Source organism: Nylanderia fulva, unplaced genomic scaffold (genome assembly GCF_048542155.1).
Source record: "Nylanderia fulva isolate GAGA-0341 unplaced genomic scaffold, ASM4854215v1 Scaffold317, whole genome shotgun sequence".
In the NCBI taxonomy this organism is placed as follows: Eukaryota; Metazoa; Arthropoda; class Insecta; order Hymenoptera; family Formicidae; genus Nylanderia; species Nylanderia fulva.
In genome coordinates this window covers 111,692-124,102 of record NW_028190387.1, presented here as the reverse complement: position 1 = coordinate 124,102, position 12,411 = coordinate 111,692, and the positions used below count along the sequence as shown (strand labels likewise).

General features: G+C 42.8%; 2 protein-coding genes across 2 annotated transcripts; both read right to left on the bottom strand.

Annotated features, from left to right (window-relative positions):
• Positions 1–765: 765 nt before the first annotated feature.
• LOC146722421 (uncharacterized) lies at positions 766–2,241 on the bottom strand. The gene has a single exon (XM_085484797.1). The coding sequence runs from the start codon at positions 2,239–2,241 to the stop codon at positions 766–768; it is 1,476 nt and encodes a 491-aa protein (XP_085340923.1).
• Positions 2,242–2,417: 176 nt separating this feature from the next.
• Positions 2,418–3,944, bottom strand: LOC146722420 (uncharacterized). Its single transcript, XM_085484796.1, has one exon. It carries the CDS (start codon positions 3,942–3,944, stop codon positions 2,418–2,420), a length of 1,527 nt encoding a protein of 508 aa, XP_085340922.1.
• Positions 3,945–12,411: the final 8,467 nt, after the last annotated feature.

The window sequence follows — 12,411 nt, the reverse complement described above, 5'->3', positions numbered from 1 at the left end:
GTTTTATAAAATTCCTGCAGCCGCTGGTTATCGGGCGCTGGTATTTCTTCCTAAGATAAACAATAAAAAACCGCCGCTTATTGGGGAGGTACCGCGAGGGTGATATACAATCCCATGCAAAAAACATGTCGCAGGCCGCAAGCGGCGAGGTTGCAGGCAACGAGGTCGCAAGCGGCGACACGTTCGCCCTGAAACTTTACCCGCTGATATTTCTTAGAAATATACGTATAGATCATGTATCAACCCCCTTGATTGTCGGCGTATGCCAAGCGGTGGCCCTTCTTAAAATTTGATTATATTTCTTAGAAATATACAGATAACGTATGAGGAGAAGAAACGCAACCCCCCCCCCCTCCCCCGATTGTCGGCAGCCCTTTTGTAATAGATATTGTTTATCTTTTGTTTATAAACATAAACGTATAAGGAGAAGAAACGCAACCCCCCCCCCGATTGTCGGCAGCCCTTTTGTAATAGATATTGTTTATCTTTTGTTTATAAACATATAAGGTAACATGAGCTGATAAGATAAGCTTATCTGCTGATAAGACCCCCCGCCCGCGTGACGTCATACCCCCTCGCCCCCGAAAACCCCCCCGCCTCGCACCCCCCTCAGAGGACCCGGGTTAGAACCGGCCTAGTATTCCTACTCAGCAGAGCGTGCTTGAGGCCTCCTCCGACGCGAAGCACACCTTGGTCGTCGAGGAATGGGTTCAGCTTGACCAGTGAACTGCGTGGTGGACCAGGGCCGTCCTGCGGTGGCAGCAGCTACTCGTCAGGGAAGTGGAGCGCCTGCACCACTCGAAGCCACTGGAGTAGAGCGGCGTCTAGCTCGTCAGGATGCAGCGGGCGACCAGATGTGACCTCCCGGCTTGCCAGATTGAGCCATCGACGACACCAAGCAGTAACGCGCAGTAGCTGATGAAGTGCGGAGAACCGAAGCAGGAGGTCCGGTTCGATGATGACGGAACTCCTGGTTATCAGGCTGGTGGTGCGTTGTTCTGGAAGGTCGTCCTCTGAGATGTCGACCTCTGAGTTGGGCCACGCCGTTTCGTCCAGTGCCAACCAGGTAGGTCCTGTCCACCATAATGCGTGGTTGATTAATTCCTCAGGAGTAATTCCTCTTGATTCGCAATCTGCAGGATTGTCTTTCCCGGCTACGTGCTTCCACTGAGCGTCCGGGAGCTGTGTTTGGATATGAGCTACCCGGTTGGCGACGAAAGTTTTCCAGCGGGTGGCGTGTCCCTGGATCCAATGGAGGGTGACCTTAGAATCGGACCACAAGTACACTGGAGTAGACGCCAAGCCGAGCGTGTTGCGGACATGCAACGTGAGCGTGGTAAGTAATAGATCAGCAGCGCACAACTCCAGGCGAGGCAGTGAAACTTGCTTGACGGGTGCGACCTTAAATTTTGCCGTGAGCAAATTAGTTGATGTTTTCCTCTTTTCAGAGTTGCGGAGGTAAACCGCTGCGGCGTATCCTCGCTCGGAAGCGTCAGCGAAGCCGTGGAGCTGCAGCCTTGAGTGATCGTCGTCGGTGCTGAGCCAGCGATTAACTCGTATGTTGCTGAGCAGAGGTAGCTGGTTCAGCAGCTGTTGCCAACGTTGAACATCCTTGACAGGCAGTGGAGCGTCCCAGTCCAGCTGCCAAAGCCATGTGGTCTGGATCAGAATCTTCGCCCGAATCACGACAGGCGCAAGCCAGTCCATCGGGTCGAATAGCCGTGTAGTCTCGGCGAGGACTCGTCGCTTCGTGAATTCTGTGACTGAACGTGGATGTATGGCGAAGGCAAACCAGTCATCTTGAGGATGCCATCGCAGGCCCAAGGTCGAATGGCTCTCTCCGTCCCATGAATGCGGTCCTTGCTGCAGCCGATGCTCTTGAGGGACTCCCGCGAGGACCTCGGAGTTATTTGAGACCCACTTCCTCAGTGGAAATCCGCCCGCCGTGCACAGGTGGTGTAGCTCCGTCTGGAGGTTGATGGCATCGTCGAGGTTGTTTGCGCCGGTGACCACGTCGTCGACGTAGCAGTCTCGCCGAAGTGCTGTGGCCCCTTGAGGAAATTGCGCCCCCTCGTCTGCACAGAGTTGCCGCAGCTTTCGTATGGCCAGGAACGGTGCACAAGCCATGCCGTAGGTCACTGTTAGCAGCTCGTATTCTTGGATTTCGTCCGTCTTGTTGTGACGCCACAGGATTGTTTGAAGACGGCAATTCTCAGGATGTACGAGGATTTGGCGGTACATTTTCTCTACGTCGGTGACAAAGACGTACCGGTGCCAACGCCATCGCAGCAACACGTCGTTGAGCGCTGGCAGAAGATTCGCCCCAGTCAACAGATGAGAGTTCAACGAAGTACCGGCCCGTTTGCGTTGAGAGCCGTTAAATACGACTCGGAGTTTAGTCGTCGTGCTCGACTTCTTCAGGCCCCGTGATGCGGTAAGTAACACTTGAGATCATCCGCTGTCGTTGCAATGTTGACTCTCTTCATGTGTTGTAGATCTTCGAACTCCTGCATGAAGTTGCGATAGAGGTCGTCAAATCGAGGATCTCGGCTGCCTTTGGTCTCCATGGCTCTCAGGAGGCGCTCCGCTGGTCGGCGAGTCTCGTGAAGATTCGTCGGCGGTGATGAAAGTGGCAGCCTCACAATGTACCTCCCGGTGGACGTGCGTGTGACGGTGCGCACATATAATTCCTCGCACTTAGCTTCCTCGGAAGTAAGTGGAGCCCGAATTATTGGCTCGCTCTCCTGCTCCCAAAAGCGTCGAACGAGGTCGGTGAGGTCGTGATCGGCGGTGCACCGGAATGTGCGGCAATGTCCGTTGGTTGTTGTTGCGTCGTAGCCGCTGGACAGGATCCATCCCAGGCTGGTCTGCTGGGCGATCGGCATCCTTGAGTCACCCTTGCGGAGACCTTCCTCGAGGATCAAGGAGTAGACCTCGGCTCCCAGCAGTAGCTCAGCTGGGTCGTCGTCCAGGAAGCGAGGATCGGCCAGCTGGAGTCCGTCGAGATGAGGCCAGCTGCGTTCTTCTCGCGAGACTGAGCCTTGCTGCAATGATATGCGAGGCAGCACAAAAGCCACCACGCGGAGCTCGGCGTTGGTCACGTCTGACGTGACGTGCAGCGTGACCTTGCCACGAGCTGATCCTGAGCGGGTCCCTCCGATTTCGAAGATCGAGAGATCCGTCGAGACTCGAGGCAGGCGGAGACGTTGCGCCAAGGCCTCAGAAATGATCGACACCTCGGAGCATTGGTCGATCAAGGCGCGTACGGCGTGTGGTGAGCCGTACCGATCGGCGATGTTAAGTCGAGCTGTAGCAAGAAGAACAGCCTTATGATGTCGATCTTGAAGAGTCGTGGTCAGTGTAGTGGCGCGTGTGGTGACCTCAGCTGCCTGTGAAGACGTGGTCGCTCCGTGCAACGTAGTGTGGTGTCGTGCGTCGCACGTAAGGCAGTTTTTCTTCGACTGACAGCGAGATACGAGGTGGTTTCCTAAGCAGTTGTAGCAGAGCTTGTTTGTCTCTACAAATGCTTTACGCTCGTTGACGGTCTTGGCCTTAAAATCTCGGCAGGTCATCAAGGTGTGCCTTTCACGACACAGTGTACAGTGCGGCGGCTCAGCTCTTTGCTGCTTAGTGAAGTGAGTCTTGGCAATCCGTGAAGCCTCTCCGGGCGGTTTGCTGATGCTCTTCGGTCGTGCAGCATTGAGCGTCAGGATCCGTCGGCTGATAAAGTCAACGAGTGCCTCGTTTTGTGCCGGCTCTGATGAGTCTGACGTGGACGACTCCCATTCCAGACGCGTGCGTGCGTCAAACAATTCGGTGACTAGGAAGTTGAAGAGGTCCATTCCGTGGGTGTTAATTGGACGTCTAATGCTCTCCTGACCATTGACGGCGGCAGTAACGGCGTTGTGAATGCGTCTCAACTCCTCTGCGGTATTTCCCTTCATCTTTGGCACGGCGATGAATGTGGCAAAGTTGGAGCGGATCAATTCCTTTTTATTGTTATAATGTTTGTCCAGGATCGCTCAAGCGCGATCATAATTGTCACTGGTGACAGGTAACGACTTGATTAATTTTTCAGCCGGCCCTGTCAAGCATGAGCGGAGGTGATGAAAGCGCACGATGTTGGAGATCGCATTGCCACTCACGACGGAGAGGAAGAGATCTCTGAACGACGGCCAATCTGCGTAGGCACCAGAGAATGGCGGTACTTTGATGCGCGGCAGTGACGACCTTGGCGTGGCATCGGCAGAAGGAGGTACGCTCGATGCACGAAAGTGTTCAGCGTAGCCGTCAAGTGCTTCTTGGGTTGACATACAGATTCTCCGTATCAGCGTGCAATTCTGACTTAAAATAATCGCTCTCGCTGAACTTTTCTTTTAAGGCTGCTCGGATAAGATCGTGCTGCGCTTCGAACTTCGTCCACAGCTGATCCAAAATTCTGGTGCGTGTGGCGATAGCACTGGTAGTGATATTGGAACTGCCCAGCTTCTTCAAGTACTCCACGGAACGTGAGATGCGGATTTGAATCTCACGCTGACAGTCGACCAGCGTGGGTACATCCATGATGGCTGCACACACAGATGCTCACTTTCTTCACTCACACAAAGAGTCACGCTCGCGAACTTGCGGTTGCCGGTGCGAGAGATCCGGCTCGAAGGACCAGAATATGTTCGCGAACGCGCTGCGTAAGAAAGGGTCGCGCGGCACAAAGGATGAGTCACTTTCGTATCAAAAGAATTTAATTCTCTAACACACTTAATGACAAATACACTTTAACAAACTTCTTACAAATGTTAATTATTTTACATTAAAATCGTAATCAAAAATCAAAGTGCGGAATAAGCGGCGGTTGTCAACGAATTTTTAGCGGTTTATCAAGTATGCGGTTTGCGTTATGCGGTTCACGGCGGAAAAGCGATAAGGCCCCTAAGCCGGGTGTGAGCTCTTCTTTTATAATTTTTAGGATGGAGCCCACCTTCACGTGAAGCGCCAATAGTTTTGCGGATTTCAAACGTTGCGCGAGGTGACCTGAGCGCATTACGCGTAATTGGCCGCTGTCAAAATTAACGGGACGACGGCTGGCAGAAAGCATGCGCGAGCGGGCGATCGCGATAATTATTGGTGAAAAGAGGCGCCCGTGATAAGCCGCGCATGCTCATTAAAAATAATTATTCGGCGGAACGGTTGTGGTACCGTTAATTGTTGATGTTTTGAGAGGTTTTTTCCGAAACAGATTGATTTATGTCGCTGTGTTTTCTCCTCGAAAAACATACAAAAACGATTTGCTGAAAATATCGATTGGTCTAGAATCTTCTAAAATATTCTGTTCGAATATAATATTCTATTATGCGGATAATATTTTTTGATGCGTTTTGAACAATGTGTGTGTGTGTGTGTGTGTGTATGTGTAGAAACAGGCCTATCTTTTATAATTGATTATAAAGTAAATAATTCTTTGTAATAAATAAATAATTTATATAAAATTTTATTTTTAGAGATTGAAGAATATTTTTGAGATTGAATAGATAGTAACACTATTATTATCAAAACAGAGCAGTAGCTAGATGAGAATAAATCATATAAATCATATAAATCATTTATTTATTACAAAAAATTATCTATTAATACTTTATAATCAATTATATTCATAAAAGATTTTTATATATTTTTAGATTATAAATTTAATTATTTTTATTTTGGCAATGTAGATTATTTAAAAAAAATTATTATATACGTGTGCATGTATGAAAGAATGCAATGTAGAAGAGAGAAAATGGACAGAGAAAGAGACAGATAGATCGATAGATATTATAGATAAATAGACAGATAGACAGACATATAGATAGATAGATAGATAGATAAATCGATAGATATTTCGATAGATAGACGACAGATTGCTAAATAAATCGATATATGTATGTGTATATATATACATATACAGGGTGTCCCAAAAAGATCAGAACATTGAAAAATCTCGGAAAATATACGTTTTACAGAAAAAAGTTTCAGACAAAAGTTGTAAAAAATCTATTAATTGATCTTATCAGTTTGACCTTGGATTGCGTTACCAAGGTCAGAATAAGGTCACCTTGAATTTCTTATAAATCATTTATTTATTACATATTCTTGTAGCTTATCTAGAGAGCTTTCCAAAACACTAATAAAATTATTTTTCATTGAGTACTCTTTGAGTTACAAAGGCGAACAATTTTTTGACATATAATGTAAAATATCTTTGTAAAATATTCAATTTTCGGTAATCATATCTTTTTTTGCATGGAATAATGAGACCAATGAATTGGTGTAAAAAAAAATTGCTTATAAAAAAAATATGCTTGCTGCATATTGAATATTACATATTTTTTTTAACAATTATCTGTTTTTTTTTTATTGATCTTATTATACTGTGCAAGAAAGTAGGTATGATTACCGAAAATGGAATATTTTACAAAGATATTTAACATTTTATGTCAAAAAATTGTTAGCTTCTAATCTTTATAACTCAAAGAGCACTCAATGAAAAATAATTTTATTATAGTGTTTTGGAAAGCTCTCGAGATAAGCTACAAGAATATGTAATAAAAAATATAGGATTCCCTCTAAGAAATTCGAGGACATTATTCTGACCTTGGTAACGCCGTCCAAGGTCAAATTGATAAGATTAGTAAATAGATTTTTTTCTCTACAATTTTTGTCTGAAACTTTTTTCTGTAAAACGTATACTTTTCGAGATTGTTCAGTGTTCCGATCTTTTTGGGGCACCCTGTATATATTTATATTAGAATATCGCAAAAAATTTATAGATGGAGAAAATATTGAAAATTTTAAAATCATCTTTATTTTTAGAATGAACTCAAGAATACAAAGTTTTTTTGTGGACATCAATTGCAGGACACCTTGTATATACATACATACATAATACATGTATATATATATATATATATATATATATATATATATATTGTATATATGTATATATAAATGTATGTATGTATAGGGTGTCCTGCAACTGATGTCCACAGTGAAACTTATATTTGTATTCTTGAGATCATTCTAAAAATAAACATGATTTTGAAATTTTCAAGATTTTCTTCATTTATACATTTTTTGCGATATTCTAATGAATCTAATGATACCCTCCTCATTCTTATTCAACATTTATGGGGTTCAATTTTTATAAAATTTTTTTTACATAAATAAATATATATACAGGGAGTCCCATAATTCGCGAATCACCTTTCATGAGCAGATAGAGCGTGTTAAACTGAATAGAAACTTCATGTATTATTTTGCGATATTCGCAATAATTATTGAGTTATTTATTAAAATATCTAAACAAATAAGCAGGTAGAAAGCATTATTTGATCGAGAGGCGGCGTCATGCAGCGAGCGGCGACCAATGTAGTGGCGCCGAAAAGTTAGATGATACTTTTGATACTAAGCGGCATATAACAAATAAGTCATTCGACATGCACACCAAGTCCGGCCTACTGCTTTCTACCCGCTCATTCGTTTAGATATTTTAGTTCTCAATAATTATTGCGAATATCGCAAAATGATACAGGACTTTTCTATTCAGTTTAACACGCTCTATCTGCCCATGAAAGGTGATTCGCGAATTATGGGACACCCTGTATATACGAGGGCAGTCCGATAAGTGCTTAGCCTTATCGCCCGATGGTGCCAGTATCGCAAGAGAGTTTTACTATCGTGTAGTACATTCTCGTAGACGGCTACTGTCAAAATTTCAGCCGAATCGGACTCGTAATTTTGTTTTGACTGCGTGTGGAAGCGGGCGTGTCCGCGGATTTTAGAAAAATGGAAAAAGAGAGACGCGACCTTACGTATTGACGAGATTTCCGAAACGAGAGCTAGGGCAGTTCGCTGTGAGTCGTAGAACGAGACAGGTCGGAGAGAATAAATACGAGTTATAAAGAAAGTGAAGAGACAGAGTTCGTGTGAGACAGAAAGAGACAGAGTGTGTGTTAGAGAGACAGAACAGACAGAGACAGAATTCACGCGTTCGGAGTTTCTATTCTTTAAGAGACAATTATCGTGATTATTGAGTATTAATGACAGAAGCGATAGGGTTCGCTTTACATGTAATTAAGCATTGATTAAATTATTAATATCACATAACAAGAGATACTTATACTTTGAACATCTTCCTATTTTATCCTCTTAACAACAAATTAAAAAAATAGTATCTCACAAATTGGGGGCTCAGCCGGGATTAGTGCCGTAATTTATAATTATACGCGAATTTATTTATATATTATATACGAAAACCGTTAAAATTCCTGAACATTTCAAACAAGTTGATGTGCGTTACACGGGACAAAGGACAAACATGAAAACAAAGTGTTGTGTATGTGAGATCCGACGGGTAAAGGAATTTCGCGAGAGACAAAGATACAATAACAAGTGCTAATATACCGAGTGACTCGTAGGTGATTTGCGTGCAATGGACAGTATTCAGCAGCCAACGATGAAAGACCCGACTAAATACAAGGTGGAGGCGCTCAAGGAGATATTAAAGAGGCATAATTTGTCTACTGCAGGAACGAAAACCGAATTGATCTGCCAAATGATGGAAGCTGATCCGAATGGCGAGTGGCTACGCAAGGATGACGAACTGTCTCATGATTGGTGTGATAATGTGGGTGATATCTCACAAGCTAGCGTTTCAGGAACGCAGCAAGGTACGAGCGCGCAGCTGTCGAAAATTGAGCTGTATAGAAGAGAGAGAGAGAGATAGCGCGACGCGAGTTAGAATTAGCGCAACGCGAAATAGAAATACTGCAACAAAATCAGCGGACGGAACGCGTGATAATTAACAAAAATCCGAACGTTGATGATAATAGCGTGCGAGTTCAATCAAAAACGAATATAACGGTTATCGCGGATTTGCTTAGCTATTTTGACGGAAAAACAGCGCATTACGAAACGTGGGAAAATCAGATTCGTTTATTGAAGACAACATATAAATTAGAAGACAAGTCAGCGAGACTGATAATCGGAATGTGGTTGAAGGCCAAGGCGTTGGAGTGGCTACATTTGAAACCAGAGCATGTTACGATGACGTTTAACGCGCTTCTCGGTGAATTGCGGAGCATGTTTCAGCACCGTCAATCTAAAGTGACTCTGCAAAAAAATTTTGAGGACCGTATGTAGAAAAAAGAGGAGACGTTCCACGAATACGTACATGAGAAAATTATCGCGGGAAATCGAGTTCCTGTGGACAATGATGAGATGCTCGAATACATTGTCGAGGGCATACCAGATGATGCGCTTCGAAACCAGGCGCGTATACAGCGGTTTGATACGGTGAAGGCACTTCTGAACACGTTTGAGAGAGTAACTCTGCGAGAAAGAGGTGCGTTTAACTTGAAATTTGAAAAAAGGAACGGTGTCGCGAACAAAGAAGAGAGATCCGAAAGAGGTGACGCGAAAAAAAGTCAACGGACGCGGTTGTTCGCTGTCACAATTGCGGTATGCGGGATCATCTGGCGGCAAACTGTCCGACGAAAAATCAAGGCGCGAAATGTTTTGCGTGTAATGAACGCGGACACATTGCGTCTAAATGTCCGAGAAAAGCAGGAACATCGAAAAGCTGCCTTACTACGACGCAATCTGTGAGTAAAAAATATATTAAAGACGTTTCAATCCAAGATCGACAAATAAAAGCTTTAATAGACTCCGGAAGCGATCTCACGCTGATGCGTGCCGACGAATATATAAAATTAGGCTCACCGCGATTGAGATTGGGCGGAATGCGATTCCGTGGAGTGGGATCGGACAATAACACGACCTTAGGAGAATTCGAAGCAGAAATTCGTGTTGATGAGCATACCTATACTGTGTATTCAAGTAATTTCGGATACGTTGATGCGACATCAAATGTTAATAGGCACTGACTTTTTGGACACAATCGAAGTTAATTTTAAAGTGGAAAAATCTCCATTAGTCCATCACAAGAGTCGACACACGAGAATGAGGACGCGATACCGGAGATATTTAATACAGATCTGACATTCGCGGATTTCGAAATAAATCATGTGGGCGAGATCGACGCGGGAGATATTGAAAGAGAGCATCGTTGCACAAATTTATTGAAAATTATAGGCCAAATAAGGTGCGCGAGGCTAACATTAAAATGAAACTTATATTGAAGGATGAGGAACCAGTTTACCAGTCTGCGAGGCGGCTATCTCCATCAGAAAAAGCCGAGGTCAACGCATAAATCGACGAATGGCTTGCTGAGGGGATTATCAAGCCATCATCATCAGAGTATGCCAGTCCTGTAGTATTGGTCCGAAAGAGGGACGGAGCGGCCAGGCTGTGTGTGGATTACCGCCATTTAAATAAGAAGATTTTAAAAGATCGGTATCCATTACCTTTAATAGAGGATCAGATGGATTTGTTGCAAGGCGCTCGAGTGTTTACCACGCTCGACCTGAAGAATGGTTTTTTTCACGTGGAAGTAGAGGAATCGAGTCAGAAATATACAGCATTTATTGTTCCTGACGGACACTATGAATTTCTAAAAGTTCCGTTTGGCTTGTGCAATTCTCCGGCTGTATTTCAGAGATTTATTAATTTAACTTTTAAAGATCTGACACGAGAGGAAGTAGTGCTGGCACTTTTGAACATTTTCTTATTTTATCTTCTTAACAACAAATTAAAAAAATAGTATTTCACAATTATGTAAATGTCTCGTAAACCGTTCAATTATTAACTTTTACCCTGTATGCAGAATATGTTACAAGGAATCAATTTACATAAATACTTATTATTAGACTAATCAATATCGAATAATCAAGTTGACTAATGATATTGAAAATTGCCTTCTACAAACATTTCTGTAACATCAAAGTATGTATATCTCTGTTGAAATACTGGAACTTTTATTTGCAGCATTATTTTCTAAAAATTATACTTTTAGAAATAAAAAATTGTAACGTTTTATTTAGAACACTCAGTAAATATATTTATACACACACATGTGAATGCTCAGTAAATATATTCATACACACACATGTAAATGATAAGTAATTATATTCATACATACACATGTAAATGATATATATATTATATATATAAGAATTGCATGTAAATATATAAACAAAAAAACAAATACTACCATGATCAAAAAATAACCGGAATTTATTCATAAAAAGAAAAGTACATGTTTATTCTTCAAAATTCAAATTGTCCCCTTCAAAGTAGGCCCCGTCGACTGCGATGCACTTGTGCCAGCGTTTGATCCACCCCTCGAAGCTTTTCTGGAAGTCGGTTTTTGGTATAGCCATTAGTGCCTCCAGCGATTTTAGCTTTATTGCCTCCACACTCTCAAAACGAGTTCCTCGTAGTGGTTTTTTGAGTCGATCGAATAGGAAGAAGTCACATGGTGCCAGATCAGGTGAATTGGGCGGTTGTTAAATGGTATTTGTGTTGTTTTTGACAAGAAACTCACGAATAATCAACGCAATTTTTGCACGAAATTCAGTTCTTTTGGCACCAATCTTGCAGTGACTCGCCTCAGACCCAAATCCTTACGCAAAATGCTCTGAACGGATCCGAATGATATGTTGGTGGTCTCAGCTATCTCCCTTATCGTCAATTTGCAATTTTCGATCAACAATTGTCGGATTTCATCGACGTTTTTATCAGTTTTCGATGTCGATGGCCTCCCAGGACGAGCATCGTCCTCAACAGCCTCACGACCACTTTTGAAGCGTTCATACCACTGATACACCTGTGTTTTCGATAGAGTATTGTCACCATAACACTTTTGTAACATTTTTAATGTGTCGGAACACGTAATTTCATTTTTACAGCAAAATTTAATGCAAGTACGTTGTTTAAGTTTTGAATCCATTGTAAAAATCGCCGCAGCGTAAAAACTTGATGTAAACAAATCACTGTCATAAAGGTAAATGAACAGCTGATAAGCAGAAGCTTGGCAAGGGTGTCCATAACAGTGCTGCCAACGTGACACAAACAACAGAATTCAAAACCGATAAGCCCGCGAGGTTTAAATTAAAAATTCCGGTTATTTTTTGATCATGGTAGTATATATATATATATATACCACAATAATATTATTTATATATATATATATATATATATATATACGAGGTGTGTTCAAAAAGTATCGCGAATTTTGTGTTTTTTCAAAAATTATTTATTTATTCATGAATATCTATTTTGTCCCCTTTAAAGTAATCCCCACCAGATATTATACATTTGTGCCAACGTTTTTTCCAATCCTCGAAGCACTTCAAAAAATCATTTTTTGTGATCTTGTTCAGCTCCTCCTTCGATGCCGTCTTTATCTCCTCAATCGTAGCGTAGCGTCGTCCTTTCATGGACCTCTTCAGTTTCGGGAACAAGAAAAAGTCACAGGGG

Excerpts from the sequence above, each read along its gene's own strand:
- LOC146722421 (XM_085484797.1), bottom strand. The coding sequence starts at position 2,241 with ATGTACCGCCAAATCCTCGTACATCCTGAGAATTGCCGTCTTCAAACA.
- LOC146722420 (XM_085484796.1), bottom strand. The coding sequence starts at position 3,944 with ATGAAGGGAAATACCGCAGAGGAGTTGAGACGCATTCACAACGCCGTT.